Below are 24,216 nucleotides of genomic sequence, written 5' to 3' on the forward strand. Positions count from 1 at the left end.
GATACATAGCTGAAGTTTGAAATTCTACCTGATTTTTACAAAGGCTAACAACACTGATTTGGAGTCCACAATAATTGAATGCGGTCTACCGATCCAAAAACTACGCTAATTTGGAAAATATGCAATTGACTGACAATCGTTTAAATACCAGTCGTTTTTTTTTAATTTTCATAGAATACATATAAATAAAACTCCACTTACTCGAAAACTATGCAAGAAAATGGATAAAACGAGAACAAGAAGACATTGATCAGAATCTATCAGATTGGTTAAAGGCCATGAGGTCTACAATTTTCAAACGAATGAAAGTTTTAAGTAGGTCAATGAGTGCCAAGGCTACATCAGTTTTCAAAGACCCCAATGTAGCAAAAACATTGTCTATTAAATATGACTGTTGTCGTACCAGCAGACAAAGCCCAAAACAACATTGGTTTTGTCTGCAAAACGTTTTATATCCAATGTTTATTATCAGAGGTAGACGTAAAACATAATAGCAGTGATAAGACCAATACTGCTACAACACACTCCAAAGAAGAGATTGTGAAAAAACCACAAATCTGTGATATCCACTTTTGGTCTCTTTACCAAGGGCAATAATTGTATTTACCGTCTATGTGATGGTCCTAAAGTCCACTAGAATCCATTCAACTAACGCTTCATAGCCGGATCTGCAAAGTGTACCAGAAAACCTCTTTCAAGACTTTTAACTTCTATACTCAAAACTGTCAAAGAGGGTCTGCAGTCCTACCACAACACTTGTTACTTCCGTAGTGGTATTAATTCAATGTGGATAATGAAAAATTCGAAAGATCTTTTGGAAACAATCAGTTCCAGACTATTATCTGAACACAATAGCATTAAAACCTATGATTTTTCAACACTGTAAACTTCTATTCCCCATACTCAGTTAAAATCTCGACTTAAAAACATGATACGTGGTTTTTTTTCGCAGATTATTTTGTATTGCGCTAGAACTCTAACAAGTAGGCTTCCGGAACAGGGTTATGTTGCTACAAGATTGAATTTATCAGTACAGAAGTCTTATGGCGTCATCATGAACTCGATCGTTATTGTGTATCCATCTGCATCATGAAAATTGATTTATTCAACGGGTCATAGTTTTCCTTTCCTCGTATGTCTACCCCGGACTTGACTTTTTATGAGGAACTCGGCGGGTTGTTCTAGAAAAGCAGTGGACGCTCACCCTACTGATGCACCTGGTCCATGATCCCAGTTTTAAGTGGAGTCCAAGTTGCTCATTTGCTTTCGTTACTTTGTATGTATGATTTTAGTTACTTTATGTTCTTTGTTGTGTATGTCTGTTTTCCATACCTTGTCTTTGTCCCTTGATTACATTTCTTTGATTACCGCTATAACCTTGGTTCCATTGATTACTCTTTAAGAATTAGGGACCAAAAAGGGGGTCAAAACACGTTTTTTCTAATACTTTACTATATAACTCCTGTAAAAGCATTTGGATATCTATAAAATTTTTCCACAATATTCTATTTGACCATAAAAAGTCTGGGATTAATATTGAGGTAACCGTTTAAAACTATTGAAATGCAAGCAAAAGACCAAAAGGGGACCATATTTGCGAAACTTAACTTGACTATTAGAGGATGGATCCCTTTTAAATTGTATACTAGGTGGCATACCACAAGCAAAAGTCTTTAGACGAAATTGATTGTGTGGGTTAAACGTGAACTTTTAAAGGATTGATGGCCAAAAAGGCCCCAAAAACAACCAATTTCCTAATTATAGAATTATAACTTGAATAAAACTGAATGGATCTCATATAAATTTTAATACAAGGTTCAATAACAACAAAGAAAGACTGGGATTGATTCATTTGGGTTTGACCCGAGGCGAGTAAATTTATGGGGTCATAAAGAAACAAAAGAAAGTAAATTCTGATTTCTGGGTGATTACTTGTGTAAAAGGGTTGGATCACTTTGTAATTGTAACAAAGTGACATACTACTCAAGGATGGTTTGGATTGAGTTTTAAGGTTTGACTGAAACCATTTAATAATTAAGAGACAAAGAGTGGCTACCTTGATACAGGTCAAATTATCAAGTGTAAAGTATAATCGTAATCAAAATATTTAAAGTTGTATTAAGATTGAATGATGTGTGACTAATTGCCCCAGCCCTGTGCAGGTCCGGATGTCGAAAGAATAGGCCTGCAGCAGCGCTAAACTTGTCGTAAAAGGCGACTAAATAGTGCTCAGAAACCTAGCCGGGGGCTAGGCGCTCTGCCCACAGAGCAACTGGGATGTGTGCCCTAGGTGGTGGAATGGGGTACCACTGGCATGTTACATGCTGGGGTTGTCAGGCTATAATACGGAAAACCTGACCGCAAACCATAGTGGTGCACCGTGTTGGGAAAAATGCCACGTTCCTCGCACGTTAAAGAACCCTGCTGTGGTATTCGATATGAGTAGGAACCTTTGCGCTCCGCCACAGGAGGCTAAATTGCCCGACCGTACCCAACCCCACTTTTTCCAGTGGCAATCAAAATTTGTCTACCCTATTATCCTTGTGACCCATCCTTTTTTATCCTTTTTTTATCATTTCATGTTCATTTTATCATCCATTTCATGTTCATTGTCTGAATATAGCTGAAATATTGCTGCTCGGACGTTAAACCCCAACAAACAAACAAACAAACTAATTGCCCCACCTCTTCAGGGCTTGACTTTCACGGTCGTATCAAGCTGAGCCCTGCGATGTATTTTTTTTAATTGTAGATGGAATATGTTTTTTTTACGATGAAAGGTGAGGTATTGTAATTTATTTCACACTTCGGGTATAAAGAATGACAACTTATATCACCAAGAAAAGATCATATTATAAAAAAACAAAATGGACTTTTACCAAAAATGTACTTAGCAATCAATTGTTAAGTAAACATATTTTAAATTTAATGACGTTTCTCTTATCTAACTTTCCGACCTTATTTTCCGGGCGACTTATACATCAGATGCGATTTTTTTATAATTGAATCTGTAAATGTTTTGACATCCTGCATGATTTATTGTCACTTGGCCCTTTGCAAACCAGAAATTTAGTAATTGGCAGTCCATATTTTCGCAAAATGGATCTCATAATTCATCAGCAACTATTTATTTTGCGTTAAACTTTGTATAAAGCCTTACTCTGGATCGAAATGAAGAATGCAGTATGAGATAAACAATAAAATAAGTAGTGAAAGTGAAGAAGTCAGAACATACAGCTTTATCGTTTATAGGTATCAAACTAGATACAGCTTGATATTTTGATTGTGATTAGTCATTTGACACAATATCTTGTTTAGAAGTGGTCACTTTTGAGTCTTTATTCCTAAATGATTTACGTAACGAATCCAGGACCGTTTCTATTTGCCCTTTTAATTTTTCATCATGAAGCTGTCGGCAAAGGATTTTTCTAACTTTAATGGGCCTAAGTGTATTATACACATACTGCCTGCAACTGAAGGTTGTTTATTGGATTACAACACTAAGGAAGAATATCGCCCGGCCTAGTCGAAGGCGATATTCTTTCTTGAGTGTGGTGATCCAGTAGGTCTCCCTCAACTGCAGGCAGTATATGTTATATTATACTGAATATCTTTTTAAGCAGTATACCACCCTTCTATTGATAAAAAAAATATCAAAAGATCCATTGACTTAATAATCCTCATTGTGAAGTGTTTTTTTTCCTTTGCAAAACCATCCTTAAAAATGTCGTCTGGTGTTTTTGTTTTGGGCGGAAATTAGAAATTAGAAAATGTACAGTAATACCGGACTGTGCAACGTTAAGGACAACATACATTTCTGGACGAAGCAGGTGGTATACTCGAAGGAAGGGTGGTATACTCAAAGGAAGGGTAGTATACTGGAATACCACTTATCATTTTATTCTAGAATTTAATATGAAGTATTATATACGGCTATACCCTATCTCAATAAAAGGATAAATCAATGTACTTTTTGAATATCTTCCTTTTCTAACTAAAACGTGGTAAAGTTTTCTGCTATTCTGCATAAAAGATCAATCGACTCCAATACACTTTGATAAGTAATTTAAGTGAAATCTTATTTTTCATTGTAGGTATCGGAAAAACAAGTAAATGCAAATATCATATGTATAGAATTTCACAAATGGAAATAAAACTTTTTCCGACAGAAGTTGACTATTTAATCACAGAACAAAATTGACCCTGAAATCGGTTGCAGTTTAGTGCATTTTCAATGATTAAGAGATATTAAGACACCGTAGAATATTACAATGTATATAAATATTCTTTACTGAATAACAAATAAAATGAAAACAACGTTCTCGTTTCGATCTGCAACATGGGCTTTACAAAATATGGTTGAAGTTGCACATTTTCTCATACTTTAACTACTGATTATACTAAAATTGTAAAATATACGAAATCAATTTCCCAATACCTACAATAAACGATTTCACTTAAATAACTTATCAAAGGATATTGGGGGTCGATTGATCTTTGACCCCTCCTCAAAATTATGCAATGTTTTTCACATTGATAAGTACGATATTCAAAAACTACATTGATGTTTTCTTTCCATTGTCATATGATATACCAGTATACCTCTAGCCCCATTAATCTCGAAAACTAAAGCATTTTTTGATACCTGTCCGCAGCACTATAACACACACGAGCGGAAATTGAATTTTAACTGATTACCCACACGAGAATACTTTCAAGACGTCAGTTATTATCAACACAGTGATTTAACATAAGCTTAAACACATTTTTATGATACAAATGTATATGATTATGAAGGATTTATTATGATAATGACACAAGGGACTTAACACCCCCTGCTGACATTCATTATTCTTTATGTAATATCCAATGTTCCTTCGAAATTGTTTTACCATTTTCAGTATTGTATTCATGTCCTTTTCTTTAGTCTTTTCATGTAAAACAAACAACCTGTTTACATATATAAGGGAAAACAGACTCCAAGGGTGAATTAACCAAAGGCAAACGGACCCATGGCGAACACTTTACTAGGGCTAACGACTTGATAGTATACCTATTCTTCCTCGATTCAAATTCTCCAAATTTTCCGTTTTGCGGTATGGAACCTTCTGTAGGAAAATGCCCGTTTTGGCGCCGTTTTGGACCCTAATTTCTAATTGGTTCAAGTAAAAGTCCAAAACAATTCAGCCTTTCTTTGGTAGTGTGGAACCTGATATCACATTCATTATTGAAGAAAATTAAGAAGAGACCCATGAAATAATAGTCTAGATATAGACTTTTTTTGGACACCCCTTTTTGGTCCATCATTACAAACCGATTTAACTCCTATACCAACCCCAAAACAATCTTCCTTAGCCTTTAACTTGTGTGGTATAAAATTTCAAAGGCGGTTGGGGCCATATTTTCCAATACCAATAACAACTTACTTTTGAACCTTGTTATAAATTATAAAGATATCAACTTAATAATATATGCTTGTTATTGCACGAAAAATAACCATCGAGATGCTGTTTATTATGGTTCATCCAAATTTCCCTTAAGGTTCCCCAATATACCAACAAAACAAAAAGTTATGTCCCGGAAGTAACAAAAAGTGACTGTCCTTACGGAAAATTTATCGCTTCCTTATATTTCGTTTTTGTTTTGATTTTGTTTTGTTTCGATTTGTTTTTATTATATTATGTGTATTGCTAAAAACATAAATACACTCTTTCAATTCACACTGAGAATTGTTTTATCATATTTGTGTTTATTGTGATTTTAAGCCACCGAAATAGTGATTAGTAAGTCAAAAAAAAAATTTTCAAAATGGACAACAGCTGGTGCCAGTTACGAAATTAGTTAGACAGGGAATCAATAGAATATAATATAATGACGTTGAATTAAAACACATTAATCTAACGGAATGTCTAAGAACCCAGTTTTTTTGTGAAACCTTTTTCACGGTTTTGCTCATATATTTAGATAACTGCTCCATTGATAATTCCTATATCCTGAACGAGTTACACGTAACCAACTAATAAACTAAATTATTTAAGAATGGCAAGATGTGTGGTACATTTTCATAATATCAGCTTATGAACGACTTTGCAAAATGAGACATTTTCAACTGATAAAACGCGTCAAATAATCAAGTTTATTCAAATATTGGCATCAATTTTATACATGTATTTGACTTTTTTAATAGTCATACTACACAAACTTGTTTGCTTAATTTCAATATCTATATCTGTGCGTTAGGTGGATCCGGAGGAGGTGGAGGTTGAGGTCCAGGATGAGGTTGAGGTGCCTCGCCTAATAGTACAACATCTAAATTAGTATTAGTATCTGGAATGAAGCGATATTTTCGTTATAACATTGACATGTAAAGAGCGATAAAAGAAAAAATATCATCTAACAGTTTAAAAAAAGACATTGAACTATTATAATCTGAGGTTGCTGCATAAATGTCGTACAAAAAATTTTATCTTTAGCCACTTGTATACAAATTATACAAATAAAAACATATAAAGAAGATGAGTATCAACATTATGATTTTTTTTTTTTTGGGGGGGGGCGGGGAAGGGGGGTTAAAATCTCTATTGCATTTTTCTTATGTAGTTGTTGTTTTATTTTCTATCATTGTTTTTTTTTCTTCCTTTTATGTTATTCTGTTATTATTTGTTTACTTATTAGATGAATCTAAAAATAGAACGAGCAATTCTGCTTAGAAAGTAAGGCCTTACCAGGTTTACCACTACGAGGTCTTCTGCCAAAACCTGCATTATATAAAAAATAACTTTATTTTAAAGTGTGTTCATATCAGTATATCTCAAATAAGAAAATATCTGTCGTTTACACAGCTTTCTGTCTTAATTTCTATATCCGATTTTTCATATATTTAATATTTAACTTTAAATAAAGATGTTTCAATTTTTATTTTATCATTCAAACTTTTTGCTGCACCTTAAAATTTGTTTTAACTGAGATTCATGTATTGTGAAAATGGACATTTTGCAGTACATAAACATTTTTTTTATTAACAAAGAATGATTTTAATTAACATTGAATGATTTTTTTCTCTTTTGTTGTCACTTAAGAATTCGCCAAAAATTATGTAAAACAACAAATACATCTTCTGGATGTTCAGTAAATTTGGTTATATTGTCATTCTGAATAATAACACTTTATAAAATATGTTAAATTGTTATTATTTCAGGATAAATGTTAGAGATTTACGCTATTGCTTTACATATACCACATTTCATTTGTATTCTTTTACAAAATATTGGTTACAGTAAGACTTACAAGTATGAATTTGCCGGTCGTTGCAACGTCACAGTAAACCGACATTTCATTGGTCCACTGAAAAAGGAGTTCCCTAGGTAGTTTATTGGCGCATGCCTATTGCAAACTCGACAAATAATTTCCTGTATCGAACCAGTTTGCCCATTCAAGCATTATCAGCAAGTACGCATCAACAAAAATTATTACAAATAATAGAGAGTAATGCCTTACCTCTACCAAAAATGTCGACTAAACCTGCAACAATATAAAAGCATAAATTCAGATAATACAAGAATAAAACATAAGTGTCTCTAAGTACGGATGCGCTTTGGTTATATATTCAAATTGTCATATGTTATGATTTACATTAATTAAATAAATGCATTTCTTTTTAAATTACTATGATGTAAGTCAAATTATTCCCTTTTGTATCAATAAGGATGGGTTTCTTAATAAACAGCAAATTCTTGATTTTCTTGTTTACCAGCATTCTGCATCAAATATAATTGTCTCTAGATATTAATGGTTACGATTATTCATTTCTTCTCCAAATTAAGTTCATGAGAATTACTGTAAACGTACTTATTTTCGCGGGTACTTATATTCGCGATTTTACAATTTCAAACAAGTTCGCGGGTATTTAATTTCGCGTTTTTCTAGTTTTAACTTTTACTATTTTCGCGGAATATAACTCTGTCTCTTTTTAACATCGTGTAAAAGACAAAGTTTATTCCATGATTAAAAATCAATGATTGTCAAAGGATTGAGCCTACGAAAAAGAAGGTGTAATGTAGATAAAAAAATATCGATCTTTCCCCCTGGGTAGATTTTAATGCGTGAGTTCTGTTTTAAACGTCGGTATTTGATAAGATTTTTTGGCACTGTTTATTTGAAAATTGAAATGTTGAAACGTTGGTTGACACAGCAAAAGGATCTGCCTCCACAGCAGCCCTATTTGCCCGATCCAAGAAAGGCTGAAACACCAGAAAAGGCGGAAAGAATTGTTTCGGCGAATGAAAGTGTTGAAAAAGAAATAATGTCATCGTCAAGTAAAAAACGTAAACGGGGAGACTATAACCATTATGACACCGACCAAAAGTTGAAAATGGCTAAGTATGCATGTGAGCACGGAGTATCGAAAGCAGTGAAACATTTTAGTTCGATGTACGAAAAGCCAATAAATGAATCTACCATTAGAACATTAAAGAAAGGATATTTGATGAAACTTAAAACACAGTCCTCTGATTCAGATTCAGATATTTTAATGGAAAAGAGGGCAACCAAAATTACTTGGTAAATATGATGCAGAAGTGCAAGAGTACATAAAGAACTTACGCCTCGCTGGCGGCATCGTGAACCGTCCAATAGTGTTGGCTGCGGCCCGCGGGATCTTACTTGCTAATGATCGGCAACTGTTATCTGAATTTGGTGGCCATATAGAACTTTCCAATTCGTGGGCTCAATCCTTTGTTCGTCGTCTCGGATATGTACAAAGGAAAGGTACCAAGGCAGCACGAAAAATTCCAGTTGATTTCGAAAATCAAAAATCGGAATTTTTAACTGCAATTGAATCTACAGTTAAAAAAGACAAAATTCCAAATGAACTCATAATAAACTTTGATCAAACAAATGTGTATATAATTCCTGTTGGTGATTACACTCTTGAGGAAGAAGGCAGCAAGCAAGTTGCAATAACCGGACTTGAAGACAAACGCCAAATTACGGTTGTTCTCGGTGTGACACTTGACGGAAAGTTCATTCCCCCACAAGTCATTTATCAAGGGAAAACAGATCAATGCCATCCAACATTCAAATTTCCGAAAAAATGGAATATCACACACTCTGAAAATCATTGGTCTAACGAGACCACTATGCTGGAATACGCAGAAAAGATCATTATTCCGTATGTTGAATCTGTTCGTGACAAACTTCCGCTATCAAAAGCCAAGCAACCGGCTCTCTGCATTTTCAATGTCTTTCGCGCACACCGTGTTGAATCTTTTAAAGAAAAGTTATCAGACAATAACATTCGCATTCGTTATGTACCAGCATCCTGCACGAGTGAATCACAACCTCTTGATCTTTCGGGAAACGACGAATTTAAATCAATTGTAAGATCAAAATTTGTAGAATGGTATTCCGAACAGATCATGGCTGGAATCAAGTCGGGGAAAAAAGTCGGTGATATTAATGTGGACCTTCGTTTGTCTACTCTCAAACCACTGCAAGCAGGATGGATCGTACACGCATTTCAGAACGTCAAGACTGAGACACTGAAAAGGGGGTGGGCTAAGGCAGGTATAGCTGACGTGTGCAAGAATGTGTAACTTTATACAAATAATGACAGTATATAATTGATTTAATTTTATTTTGAATACCTGTAAATATGTTATTAAATATAAAATGTGACGGATCGATTATTTAACTGTCCCTTTCATAATAAATAAAGATCAAAGCGTACACAGGTCATTATGGTCACTATGGATTATTCGGATCAATGAACACATTGACAATAAAAGTGTCAATCTTACAAATACAGGTACACCTGATATTGTTTTCACAACAATTTAAAGGTCAGCTTGGGTCGTTCTGGTTGTAAAATTGTTTACATAGCAATTTGTCTTTGATCGACGGGTATGTGTTGTCTAGGGTAATAAAGTATCTTCTAAATTTTGTGATATGGGTATTTATGTTCGCGGGTATTTATTTTCGCGGAAAATGGTCAACCGCGAAATCCGCGAAAATAAATACCACGCGCAAATAAGTACGTTTACAGTAGTTGTTAACCATATAAATGTATATTTATAATATAATATAATTACATATTAAGGGATCTTGTTTGGCATTCGATCGGTGGTTTGTATGTTGTTCATCGATACGGATCTTAGATTTGGACTCCGGGTTCATCCCTTCTTTATCTTCTTTTTTTTCGGTTGAAATTCCTATTTCTATAGAAAACAACACTATAAAATAAAGGTTGTCGGTAAACAAAACATATAACTAAAACTGCTGGATTTGTCCGAAAATAATTTTGGAATGGACGTAATTTTTTTAGAAACAATCAAAGTAGAAACCAGGCGGGTCCTAGGATGTGGACGTACAGAATACATGTTATCCAATAAGGGAAAACAGGAATTTTTCTGGACCATGGGTGAATTTGAATTTAACCCTTCAAAATTCCTGCAAAAATAACAGGGGAACCAAGATTCTAGCAGAAATCAAATGAATGTTATTCAGGGACAAAGACCATACATTGGAAACAGACACACACAACAAAGAACAAAAAATAACTAAAACTATACACAGAAAGCAACACAAGTAAATCAGCAACTCGGAAAAACTAGGAGCATTGATCAGGTATACCGGTAAGGTAAGCGTCATCTTGAAGAATTTGTACCAACACTTCATTTTTTTTATCTTATTTATATTTGGTTTTAAATAGAGGCATACTTCAAAATATAAAAGCGTATAGGCAGCTATTTTATATTTTTGTGGTACAAAATTCAATGTCACAAGCTTTACAAATTAAGAATAACGAATATTCAACAGACTAATATAAGCTATAACATATATGAAATAATTGTAGGTGATCAGATAATCTGTCATATAACCGTTTCCGTAGAATGTTTTTAATGAAGTTCTTATCTACTAATATTTAAAACTAAAAGTTACATTATATCTAACGTCAAGTGAACTTTGCAACATAAAAATAAAAAAAACTTACATTAGAAAGAAAGCAAGCCAATAGCCTATTCAATATCAAGTTAATAACAAAAAAACGTTATACAGGTGAAGTACTCAGATTTTTTCGCATAAACCAAGATAATACCAGAGATAAAATGTATAAGGGCTTTTAACGTAATACGATCTGCTTTGTGCTGACCTATTCGTCGAGTACTTGCAGTATCCGGTTATCTTACAACTTTTAGTTCATTTTGCCTTTGGTTATCAAAGCGTATGTTTTTCGAAGGTTAAATCTTATTTTTTTCTAATTGTAATTAAAACATGGTATATTTATTTGTATAATAAAAGAATGGAAAAAGGCACCAAGGATTGTAATGTATGTATTGGCAACCTGTCAAATAAATAATTTACTTTTCACATGCCAAAAAAATATTATGAAAGTTTTCAGCATAATTATAATTTATACAAGTTCGAATAACTTTATTAAGTCTATTTTATTTATTAAAAAAATAAAGTCATTTGAAAGACAAAGCAAGCAATTTACTTCTGGTATCAGAAGGTACAAAGACATGGTAAAGCATACAGAAACATCGTTAAGATTTGACAGTTCAAAAATTCATATCCAAACTTTAATTTACACAACTGAATTTTGGTTAATATTTTTACAAATGATTTATGTCAACACTAATAGGAAATTGGTCACATTTTATTCTTAAAGCCTTAAAACCGAACAAAGATTAGTCATCTGTCTAAAAAGTACAAGGGAGTAAATTTTTCATCCTAAGTATACGTAGGAATCCCTATACTATTTTGTGACAGATCCCCAAAAATATTGAATTTTTCTCTATTATCTTGTTTGGATTACAATACGTGGAAATTCGAAGACTTATACTTTGCTATTCTAAGAAACCTTATATTTTTCATTAAAAGAAAAGTATTCAATGACCCCTGCTCGATCCTCTTCAAAACGTTTATTGGTCAAAGGGGTTTGACTGCAACAACAGTTATCGGACAACACTACATAAATGTAATCATCAACCTTTCTAGAACATTATCTTATATTCTCTTACATAGAACATTTTTTTTACAAAAGTTAATGTAAGTCATTCGTGACGTTATATTGCTTCAACGGTCAAAGGGGAATAAATCGCGCTTTCGTGCAAACGGGCGAGGTCATAAATTGATGCCGGCAAAATAGTTTACGTCAAACAGTGTGCATAAACAATAGTGTTTGACTTTGAACCTTGTGTGACATGATCAAAACCAAACGTTCGATGAATAGTTAATTATCGCAGAATTTCAGGTTAAGATACAAAGTGATGCAATATTCTATGAAAACTCATGTTCTTTCTCGCCAAATACGTACTACACAACGGTATGTTACATGTTACCCAATTTATGAATTATTGTTGTCTTTACTAGATACAATATTTTACATTTGTGAACAAGGCGAAACTTTGTTAATCAATGATTTTTGCCAAACGTTATCCTTTTTACCCTGCTGATGTATAATTCCCAATCTCCTATTATGTAACAAAATGGGGGGTTTGTTTTATTCAGGTATGGTAATAAAGATTAAAGATATAAATATATGTAAAACATGCAGTTTAATTCGGTACTTATTGTACACATATACTTTTCTGTCAGCTTTAAATTTTTAATGAGAAAATTGTAACTCATATTTTCTCTGGATCGAATATTTAACTTATAAGGGAAACATACAAATGTACCTTTCAACCAATTAACTGTAATTTGAAGACATGATGTTCCAAACGAGTTGAAAACGAAACAAGTAAATCAAAAGCCGGTGTCACATTGTGAAACTATCCATATAACGAAAGCTTTACTTTGGGGTTTCCGGTAGTACATGGTCTTTTTTGTTATTTTTTTGTAATTTTATTTATTTATTTATCGAACTTATAAGAATAAAATTTTTAAAAAAGTCAAAATTAGTAAACGCCCTTCTCAATCGACTTTTTTTCGAAATACCTTTTGATTACCTTCATGTCTTTTTCATTTACAATGCTGCACTCAAATCATCAAATATGGGACAACAACTTTAAAACTCTTTTAACATACTTCCGTACAATTCCTGGGTGCACGATTTGGCTCCCTATTTAAAAATGATCAAGGGAACCAAGGTTATAGTGGAAATCAAAAGAATGTTATTCAGGGACAAAGACCAGACATGGAAAACAGACTTACACAACAAAGAACATAAAGGAAATAAAATCATACATAAAATGTAACAAAAGCAAATGTGCAACTCGGACTCAACTAAAAACTGGGATCGTGGTCCAAGTAGATCATACCCATCGATGCCAATTTCTAATGTTAATTCTAAAATTCATACAACAAAAAACTGTGAGCATGGACCAGGTGCCATTTTATAAAAATAGTTTTAGCACTTCTTGTATGTACATTATTTTGAATCTTGTACTATAAAAGTTTATGATTTCTAATGCTTTTGATCTGTGGTTACTCCATTATGTACAGCATAATGAAACTGTGTAGTATTTATGCGATTGTTATTTATAGCCGTAAAACAAATGCAACTGTCTTTTTATTTTTCAACAAATCTTTAGTGTAATACAAAAATTCGAACGAATGTTAAACATGTTTCATAAAAAATGTTGTGAAATTTGTAACATTGCATGTCTTTGGGAGAAAAGTATGCTAATTTTCTAAGTCTTTCCATACGTTTTTACATAAAATGATTGTTTCCATGACAAACAGATATAACTTGTTATGATAGGTATTTTCAAGTGGAAATAAGTGGTCTCTGTAATTATCAATCTGTTGGTTTCTGATACCCAAGTTGTCCAACTGTTTCTGGTGCCTACAGTAAATGAATCTTGTTACATTTTCATAAGGACATAAAATATGTAAAATTGTCTGCGCTACACTACGTCAGACTCACTCATTTTTTCTAGATGTCCCACGGTAAGAGACATAATTCTTGAAAATCAGTAACATATTTGTATTATAAACAATTTCATCGAAGCGTTTCAAGCATTCAAAGAATAAAGTTACTTAGATGCTCTCATGAGATTGGCACAAACATACCCATGCCTTCCCCCTAAACATCTTGCAGCATTTGCTTGATTTTCATTTAGACTTATACAAGAAGCATATTGAATTGACAACCCTTGCACAAACAGGAGCAAAGAAGTAAGAAGAAAGAGCTTTTTGTGTTTGTATGTATGATTAACCATGTTTATCATGATAGTGTCAATAACTCTCATTCAATCACTACTACTTCAGCCTTACACGTGTTAAATAAATTGCTATTGAATTTAACAAATTCCATAATCGTGCAAATGTAACAAAATTAATCATAGTTTAGATAATGTGCTCTATTATCGTAAAAACTGATGATTAAGAAAGCAACTCAAATAAAGAAACGATAATACTGTGGTTTTATATAAATTCGTCAATACAAGGAGATTACCACTGACGGAGAGATGATAGCAATAGCTCGTACCCTCTACGTAAGTTTTTACAATTTTATTTTTTAAAGTAGATCGTTTCTTTTATTTAAATTAAAACAAAATATGAAATGAAATGAGGATTCACTTATTTTGAAGAACCAAAATTGCAATGGCCTGTACAATTTTAGCTTCTGACATGCTTAAATTTAATTTTTTTATATAAATCTAGCTTAAAAAGATATAGCACTGGCAGTATGCGAACCTTGAGTTGAATGAATATGCACACATGTCCCTATCAACATTAGTACACACCTTTTAAAAAAACTATGAAAACCTGTAAAAGAAACAATGACTACATTTGTACTTGATTTTTTCTGTTGGTTTGTTTTTGATTTTTGTTTTGTTTTTTTGTTTTGTTTTGTTTTTTTGTTTTGTTTGTTTGTTCTTGTTTGTTGTTATTTATTTTTGTTTACTTCATTTTATTTATTTATTATTTTTTTCTGTTTTTTATTCTCATTTTATCTCAGACCTGCCAGTGTCTACCATAATAAGTATAAAATTTCAAACCTTCCTTTTTTGTAAAGTACCATTGTCTATCGCGAAGCAACAGAACAATGTTGATTGTATGACAATATTGCACCAACTTTTTTTTCTATTGACGGATATGTACTTAAACAGGTTTTGATTTTAAGTTGTGGAGAGAATATAAGTTACGATCTTCTTTATATCATGCAGATGTTGACATGCTTCATAAGCTATGTGTTCCTGAATTAAGGAATATTTGTATTCATGTGGATTCAAAAAGATACATTGTATAAGAAGTAGAAAAAAAATAACTTCAAAACTTTATATATATAATATATATAAATATGTAATTATAAGAAATAGTTTATTTACTTACATATTTAAATATGAACATATGCTTTCCTTTTTTGCAAAATGAACGGAAAACTACAATGAAAGAGAGTAGTTCCCTTAGCGAACTTGTATTGTTTAACGTTTTCTCAAGTAATACTAAAACATTACAAATAAAGACAAAAAGTCGATTGGATTCGATAGTCTACCCTCCCAATCGCACAACTTCATAAATTATTTCAGGTACCTGTAAGAGGTAGAAGAGAGTCCTTGCAAAAACCATGCAGCGGGTTGCACGGGACAAATTTTGTTCAAATTTCATATCATAAATGCATCCAAAGTTGAAAGTTGTTTTTGATCACCTTTTTAATAACAAAAAAGACATTTAAATATATTACAAAAGTGATATAGTTCTTTTAAATCATTTTTTCTGAGCCATCAACTGACGACATAAAACTTACTATTTGATATACATCACATTGGAACCAACAAAAACTAGTGGGATAAAATTTACCCTGTGTCACCCATATCATAGGATCTGCCTGATGTTAAATCTTTCATTTACGAAACAATACAATATAATTGTAGGTAGTAGTGATTACGTTGTGTGTGTTCCATGACAGCTTAACTCAATACATCACTGGTATGTATCGTGTGTTTTGTGTGAGTAGTTGCCCATAGTTTTTTTTATCAGGACGAACCCATTTAAAGAGGTAGACCTAGGGTACCCTTGAAAATCATTGATATGTAGGTATTATATTTAATTTCACCAAAGCAAATCAAACTTTTATTTGAAACAGAATGAAATCAGTCCAAGTTACTTTGATGCTTGCAAATATTGATGTAAAATGCTGAGTAAAAACGTTTGAGTGATTTGTAAGAAATGTGTCCTTTATCCTAGGTCTATCTCCTTAAGAAGCAAGCAGGACAAAAAGTCACTGTAAAAGAAAAAAAATAATTAACTAGAATATTTTAATGTAATAATACATAATACCTATTCAGACATATTCCCTATACAGTATAAAGTGCACATAATGAAAAATTATCATTTAGAAAATGATAAAAAAAAGAAAACAACTGCCAATTTCTAGACGTTCTTATTTTATGCAACAAATCACATATATCAAGCCAGTTCAAACTAGTTTGTGTAAAAATGTTTCATGAGTTGATGAAGCCAATAGAAATTCAAAACACACTTTTCAGGAGTTTTACAACCTACATGATTTTTACTTGTAGCTTTACTTGAACGCGAATTTTTTATTATGTTGTGACCGAATTGTACTTACAGTTTTGTACTGTTCGACATACGACATAAGATAAGATTGTAATGATTTAAAATTAAGTGTTTCAAGGTCAGTGCACTTGTTCTCGGTGCTTAATCTAGTGGGGTTTTATAATTCATTGCAGATATCAGACGCGTGTTTTTATCAACACAAATAGGTTGGTTATGGAAAAGCCCTTCAAAAGCAAAAAAACAATAACCAGTTCCCCTGATTTATTGTCAAGCAATTCATTTTTTAAAGATAATTCGGTGATGTCAAGGTCTTCCCATTTACTTGCTTTATATTGTATTGCATATATAAATGATCTTATCAATAGAAATAAGTTGGTTACACTTACGTGTCACTCTTACGGAAGAGTTGTCATGGGAACCAAGATTCTAGCAAAAATCAAACGAATCCAGGGACAAAGACTAGACCGAAAAAGCAAACATACACAACAAAGAACATAAAATAACCAACATAATACGCACAAAGAAATAAAATTAAGTGAGCAACTCGGACTTCTCTAAAAACTGGTAGCAGGGACCGGGTGCGCCGTAAGGGTAATCGTCTTCTGCTTTTCTAGAAAAAAAAACTCGTGGAAAGTTAATCATACAACACTACAATTCTAATTATTTTTAAGATGATACGGTAACAACAGAAGAAGAACCCACCACATTTTCAGCTACAGGTGTGTATGTACTGAAATCTTAATTATTGTTTTGTTTTGTTTGTATCTGCTTTCTTTGTCCTCTCATAATACAGTGAAACCTGTCTATAAAACAGCATAATGTGTGAGCTTTGGAAAGGTGTTTAGTTTTCACAAGTTAAAAATACATTTTACCTGTTATGGAAGGCCTAACAGAAAGTGTTTAGATTAGACATGTTTTTTTTTTTTTTTTTTTTTGTTTTTTTTGTGTTAAAGGATTGTTGTGGACAGGTTTATAATTGCTTAATATTACACAGTGTCGTATTATGTAATTTCAATTGGCTCTAAAGATACCATGATGTTCAGTATCATGTGCCTGCAGCACTATTTTTGTCTTACGCATATGGTTGCTAAATTACTATTTCTGATTTTAATCGTATTGTTTTAAAATTTGAAAAAGACCAATGCATGAATCGGACATTTTTACATTGAGAGTGATACACAAGAATATTAAAGATATTAAAATCAAAACACAGTTGCTACTTATTTTACAGATAAAAGATGCCGTTATTCAAGCCAAGGTGGTTAAATTTCGCTAAAATTTACCAACAATTTATAACTTGCAGAAAAATAAATGCAAAACTACCATTCTTTCAAACGCATAAACGTGTAACTTTCTTTCTTCAAGGCATACGTTTAGTCGGAGGAGTATATCGGTGGGAAGGACGTGTTGAGATTTACCACAATGGACAATGGGGGACTATCTGTGATGACGGTTTCGACAGACAGGAAGCCCAAGTGATCTGTTTCATGTTAGGATATAGCAGATACGGGTCAGTTGCATCATTCTTTTAACATGGGTATCGACTTTCTTATAGAAACTGAACGGCGATTTTCAAAAGTAATAAATATGCAAGGGCAAATTCATTAACAGAAAAACTTATGTATTGATTAAAAACTTAGCAGCACATACTCTAATAATTTATTTTCTTATTTAAGAAATGCAGAATGAAATCACATAAAAATGATATTTTCAAAATGCTGGATTTTTTTATCTACAACATATTTGTCCAGTGTCGTGGACGCGTTTTTCAAAAAACAGTTGGTATTCTAATGGGAAAAAATTGTGCTCATCTACTTGCTGACCTATTCATACACACTTATGAGACTGACTTTATATCTGATCTGATCCGGAAAAAAAATCGTTTAGTTGGATCCTTTAATCCCAATTTCCGCTATAAAGATAACGTACTATCCTTAAACAAACCTAGATTCGGGGACTTGATATATAGCAACTAACACAAAGAACATTCAGATACAGGATATTACAGACACTGTGAAGTCAGCCTCATATCTTGACCTCCATTTAGCGATCGATGATAAAGGAAAAATATTGACCAAACTTTACGACAAACGTGATGACTTTTCATTCAGAATTGTCACTTTTCCTTTCATCTGTGGCAACATCTCTTCAAAACCTGCGTATAGAGTTTTCATATCACAACTCATACGTTATGCCAGAGCTTTTGTATCGCAAAAGGATTCTTACAGTTAGGCTTCTGGAACAGGGTTTTGTTGCTACAAAATTGAATTCATCACAACAGAATTTTTATGGTTGTCATCAAGAACTCAAGAACTCATGACCGTTACAGTGTATCAATCTGCACCATGAAAACTGATTTGTTCATCATGTCATAGTTTTCCTTTCCTCTTTCGTCTACCCCCGACTTTTAATGAGCAACTCGGCGGGTGTTTCTAGAAAAGCAGAGGACGCTTACCATACCGGTGCACCTGGTCCATGCTCCAAGTTTTTTTAGTGGAGTAAGAGTTGCTCATTTGTTTCAATTACTTTGTATGCATTATTTTAGTTACTTAATGTCGTTTGATGTATAGGTCTGTTTTCCATGTCTGGTCTTTGTCCCTGGATTACATTCTTTTGATTTCCGCTAGAACCTTGGTTTCCTTGATTACTCTTGGTTACAATTCATATGAAGATTAGATTATTAAGGTCACAATCATTTTTCTATCTGTATTGTGTTAAAGTATTTTGATATATTTAAATTTTGGCAAAAAGGCATTCGAAGCATCAAGTCATAAGGGCATTCTCAGTACTTCAATAAGTAATTTTCATCCCTACCTGCTACTTGTATTATTTTCAAAATTTAACCATTACAAATTCAAAAATTACTACGTTATGGAATGAACAAATGTATTATCAATTGTCATCAACACCATAACGTATATCTTCAACCCATAGCTTTATATTTAATCTTTTCAGAAATGTTCTAGCGTACCAAAGTGCCCGCTTTGGGGAAGGCTACGGGCCAATCATGTTGGACGATCTGGCTTGTAATGGGTATGAGACAGATGTCGCTAAGTGTTCTTCTAATGGGTGGTTCTCTAACAATTGTGGACATGTAGAAGATGCTAGTGTCTCTTGTCGTACGTAATTTTAATTATTTTCGAGGCCGTTTACATGTAAAAAATCGTTCCATTTATGCCAAAAAATACTGTAGAAAAAATGCTTTTAAACAATCCTAGTTACGGTCGATGAACTTTTCAAATAAACGACTGATTGATTGATTGTTGGGGTTTAACGCCCGAGCAGCAATATTGCAGCTATATTCAGGCGATGAACATGAAGTGGATGATAAAATGAACATGAAATGATGATGTAATGAAAAATGGGATGGGACACAAGGATTATAGGATCGACAAATTTTGATTACCACTGGAAAAAGGGAGAGGTGGTTAGGGTCGGGCAATTTAGCCTCCTGTGGCGAAACCGTATGGTTCCTACTCCGGGAGAATACCACGGTATGGTTCTGTAACGTGCGTGGAACGAGTCATCTTTCCCAACACGGTGCACCACTATGGTTAGCTGTCAGGTTTTCCGTATTATAGCCTGACAACCCCTGCATGTAATACGCCAGGGGTACCCCATTCCACCACCTGGGGCACACAACCCAGTTGCTCTGTGAGCAGAGCGCCCTAGCCCCTGGCTAGGGTTCTGAGCACTATTTAGTCGCCTTTTACGACAAGGTAAGCGATGCTGCAGGATTATTCTTTTGACACCCGGGCCTCAAATAAAGGAAATGCACCCCGCCACTCGTTCGGTTAAGTATAAATATGAGGTCATTTGGTCATATGCAATGGTAAGTTGTGCATCCATTTTTGTTTTTGTTTTTGTTTCGTTTTTGTTTTTGTTTGTTTTTTTGGGGGGGAGGGGTGGGATTTTTTTTTTTTTTTTTTTGGACTTTGTTGCTAATTATGTATAATAAAATAACGAAACAGAAAAAAGTAATCACTGATTGTGTGAGTATTTCTAGAAAAGCAGAGGACGCTACCTTTCTGGTTCACCTTGAACGTCCATATTTACTCATTTACCTTGGTTTCTATATTGGCATTTGTTTATTACTTAAATGATCTTTGTGTGTTTGTTTGTGCGTCTTTTTACCCTGGATTGTATCCTCTTTTTTCATCAAAAATTATTATACTGGTTCCCTTGATTCCCCCTAAAATCCTTGAATCGCGAACATTAGTTGACAATGTGTATGCTCATTTTCCAATGAGGGTACGTTTTGATTCCATACTGTTTTTCAAACTTAAGTCAGGTTTGACTATTCAACCTACAAGGTGAAGCAGTGCAAAATAATGCATGTAACCATTGTAGTGAAGACGTTTTTAATTTACATTTATTAATACCATATTATACATGTATATAAATTTATCCAAATCAGCGTTGATTTAATTTTTATAAGTACTGAAAAATAGAAACTCTACACTCTAATCCTGAACAACTTGAAGCATAACTTTGGCGTGCAACTGTTCTTAAGTGTTTAGACGTTATGAATTCTGAACAAAATGACTAAAAGCACGAGCCTTTTGATATACTTTTACAGCTTTGTAACACCTTATAAACCCTTTTTGAACATTTTCATTTATATTTTACAGAGTACCCGAGGTCAACAGAGTTAACAACCCAAGGTACGAAAATTTTATTTTATTTTTTTTACACGACACAAAGATAAATTCTTCTTTCTCACAGAAATGAAGGCTTGTCTGAAAGGTTTGGTATTTAATTGAACTGTTTGGAACATTAATTGCAATTTTCCCTCATTTAATACATATTGTCTAAGCTTTTAGTGACAGAGCAATACTCCAAACTAGTCATAAAGTGAGATAAATATATATATTCTGAACATTTAACATTATGCAATCTGCGTATCAAAATCAATATACATGTAAATCATTCAGTATATTTAGAATCATCATGGTCCTTTATATTAATTGATCTGAAAACAAAATGGGTCAAAGACAGAAATTTATTTAACGGAAAATATGTGTTCGACAGGCTTGAAAACAGGTCCAATGTACGTACCTGATGCTGGATACTAAATATCAGTAGTTGATGAGAAATGTATTACAGAAATGATTCCTCCGCCAGTCCGTCCGACCAACATTCACCATAACTTTCATTATATGAAATTCGGCCCCCCAAAAAAATAGAATTTTAGAAAACTTACTATTTGTTTCTTCTAAACTGTAAACATATATTTTTCCGTATTTTCTAAAATGAGTGATAATCTCGCGGCTATCTGTTGTCGTGGTTTTTAACGATTTATAAGCGCAATAAATCAATTAAACGACAAAATGATTTCACTACAACAGTAAGGTAAGGCACGTGATGTTAACTGATTGATAGCATTTTCAACAAAAAAAAACTCTTCGCACGTGATGTTAAGCTGAAGATAAACAGTTTTGCATGACAAAATTGAACAGAAAATAAATGTCCATACCTTTAATTAATGATCTTATTGATGTTACAGATACACTGACAACTTTTCAACAGTTTTGGCAAGGTGAGTAATGTTACGACTCATTCTAATATGACGTCCTTCAAAGGCTTTGAGACCACAACTGTGGTTGATTTTACAATTTATGAGTAGTACGCGATTTATTACGCGTGTGTAAATTACTGCCCACCTTAAATCATGCAAACGAACACACGTAACATTCCGATGTGTATCAACTGTTTTCAATCATTTTAGTACAAATCCATATTTTACAAATATATTAAATGTTATGTTTTAGAAACGTTATATTATATTCGGTGAAAATCACTTACACACACACACGGTATCACTCGCCACGTGCACCATCATGTATACAAACAAACAATAACAATCGTCAATGAACGAAACGTTGTACCTGTTCATGTGTGAACACTTTGACCTTGTAATGCAAGCTTTTTTTTATTTGATTTCAAATCAAAATCTAAAAGTAATCACATTTTTGTTTCAATATTTATGATGCTAAATTTATTTCAACATAAATTTGTTTTTCAGTTTCATATGGACAAACAGGTAAGAACAATGCTCCAGTCATCTGACTGAAGAAAGCCATTCGTTTGGGCATCAGTTGAGACGTTCTAAAACTGCAAATTGTTTTTCTCTAATTTTATGTGAGTGATGAAACATGGGGTCATAAACCAACCGACGATATAAAATTGTATTGAGTGAAAAATGCACCTGCGTATGACCTAAATAGTACATACTTTCAGATATCTTCAAAATTATCATCAATAGTTAATATAGCCATTTTCAATTTGCTGCTTACTTGCTTGCTGTTTACAAGAATTAAAAACTTCAATCATAAAGAAAAAATATTGCAAATTTGATTATGCTGCACACGTTTTCAATTTTATTGTTTGATCCATTTCAAGATTCTTTGCAAAGAGAAAATCAAAATTTCGCTCTTTCTCATTTAAAGAAATGAAATCCAAAATAATTATTCTTTCTTTTATCATGAAGTATTCCAGTTTACGTGTCTTCATTAATTGGTATTGCTGTTCTACCGGTTTGAACTTTTTATTTTGATAATTAATTGACAATCATTGACTAATTTTTAAAAAGCCTAATGTGCAAGCCAGCTAATTTACATACATTTAGGCCACTGTTTTATCATGTAATCAGGTGCTTCCCTGAACCAAGAAAACTATAAAGAATTGTGTTCTTCAATTATTTTGAATATCGATGAACGATTACTTACAGACATTATCTAGAAACTCGAATAATTAAAACTGCAAATATTTTTTTTGGTTCTATATCTTACACATATTCCTCCGTTCATTGAATACATACAATTCTTCAGGTTTACTCTACATTTGCACAATTTTCTAATTACTAATTCTGAGAAAAAAATCTTTAATAAATATAGAAATATTTAACAGCAACTTCCTTGTCGAACAACACTCTCTTTTTTACTGTTAACGACCTTACAATATTGTAAATAAAAGCAACTGTCTTCATGAAATTAAGAACATTTTTGTGTGAAAGCTGCAGGTTTAATCATTTTTATCAGGGGTCCGACTAGTTGGTGGATATTATAGATGGGAGGGGCGTGTAGAATTATATCACAATGGAGAGTGGGGGACGATCTGTGATGACAGCTTTGACAGGCAGGACGCACAAGTCATCTGTGCGATGCTTGGTTATAACAGATATGGGTAAGACTTATGATACTACTTACAATGCAATGTTAAGGATACATAGAATAACTATGGTTGAAATATTTATGTAGCACTCCATCTAAGTATGATGCAAAATGTGATTGAAAAGGTTACATATTTTAATTTTTGACGTTTTGTTTGTTAGGGTTTAACGCCCGAGTAGCAATATTTCAGCTATATTCAGACGATGAACATGACGTGGATGATATAATGAACATGAAATGATGATGAAATAAAAAATGGGACGGGACACAAGGACAATGGTGTCAAGCAATTTTGATTACCACTGGAAATAGGGAGTGGTGGGTAGAGTCGGGCAATTTAGCCTCCTGTGGCGGAGCCTTATAGTTCCTACTCCGGGAGAATACCACAGTATGGTTTTTTAACGTGCAAGGAACGTGGCATCTTTCCCAACACGGTGCACCACTATGGTTTGCAGTCAGGTTTTCCGTATTATAGCCTGACAACCCCAGTATGTAACACGCCAGGGGTACCCCATTCCACCACCTGGGGGACACAACCCAGTTGCTCTGTGGACAGAGCGCCCTAGCCCCCGAC

At 33.3% G+C, this 24,216-nt stretch overlaps 1 protein-coding gene and 1 long non-coding RNA gene across 2 annotated transcripts in view; one reads left to right on the forward strand and one right to left on the reverse strand.

Annotated features, from left to right (window-relative positions):
- Window positions 1-6,122: 6,122 nt before the first annotated feature.
- On the reverse strand, window positions 6,123-21,692 carry LOC148596678 (uncharacterized). The gene is made up of 5 exons (XR_015918841.1): window positions 21,674-21,692; window positions 10,089-10,214; window positions 7,498-7,521; window positions 6,726-6,758; window positions 6,123-6,327 (listed from the first exon to the last, which is right to left on the reverse strand). It is a non-coding gene; the product is annotated as an uncharacterized LOC148596678 (long non-coding RNA).
- LOC148596679 (scavenger receptor cysteine-rich domain-containing protein DMBT1-like) overlaps window positions 14,304-24,216 on the forward strand; it is a 29,416-nt gene continuing 19,503 nt past the window's right edge. The window contains exons 1-9 of the mRNA XM_088562795.1: window positions 14,304-14,441; window positions 15,825-15,879; window positions 17,142-17,189; window positions 17,836-17,980; window positions 19,426-19,589; window positions 21,102-21,134; window positions 21,977-22,009; window positions 22,496-22,513; window positions 23,511-23,655. Of these exons, the coding sequence (XP_088418921.1) occupies window positions 14,415-14,441; window positions 15,825-15,879; window positions 17,142-17,189; window positions 17,836-17,980; window positions 19,426-19,589; window positions 21,102-21,134; window positions 21,977-22,009; window positions 22,496-22,513; window positions 23,511-23,655 (668 nt within the window). The 5' untranslated portion in view covers window positions 14,304-14,414. The remainder of the gene's footprint in view (window positions 14,442-15,824; window positions 15,880-17,141; window positions 17,190-17,835; window positions 17,981-19,425; window positions 19,590-21,101; window positions 21,135-21,976; window positions 22,010-22,495; window positions 22,514-23,510; window positions 23,656-24,216) is intronic.

This window comes from Perna viridis, chromosome 15 (assembly GCF_037379345.1).
Source record: "Perna viridis isolate PV_CMFRI_1.1 ecotype Kerala chromosome 15, ASM3737934v1, whole genome shotgun sequence".
NCBI classification, from domain to species: domain Eukaryota; kingdom Metazoa; phylum Mollusca; class Bivalvia; order Mytilida; family Mytilidae; genus Perna; species Perna viridis.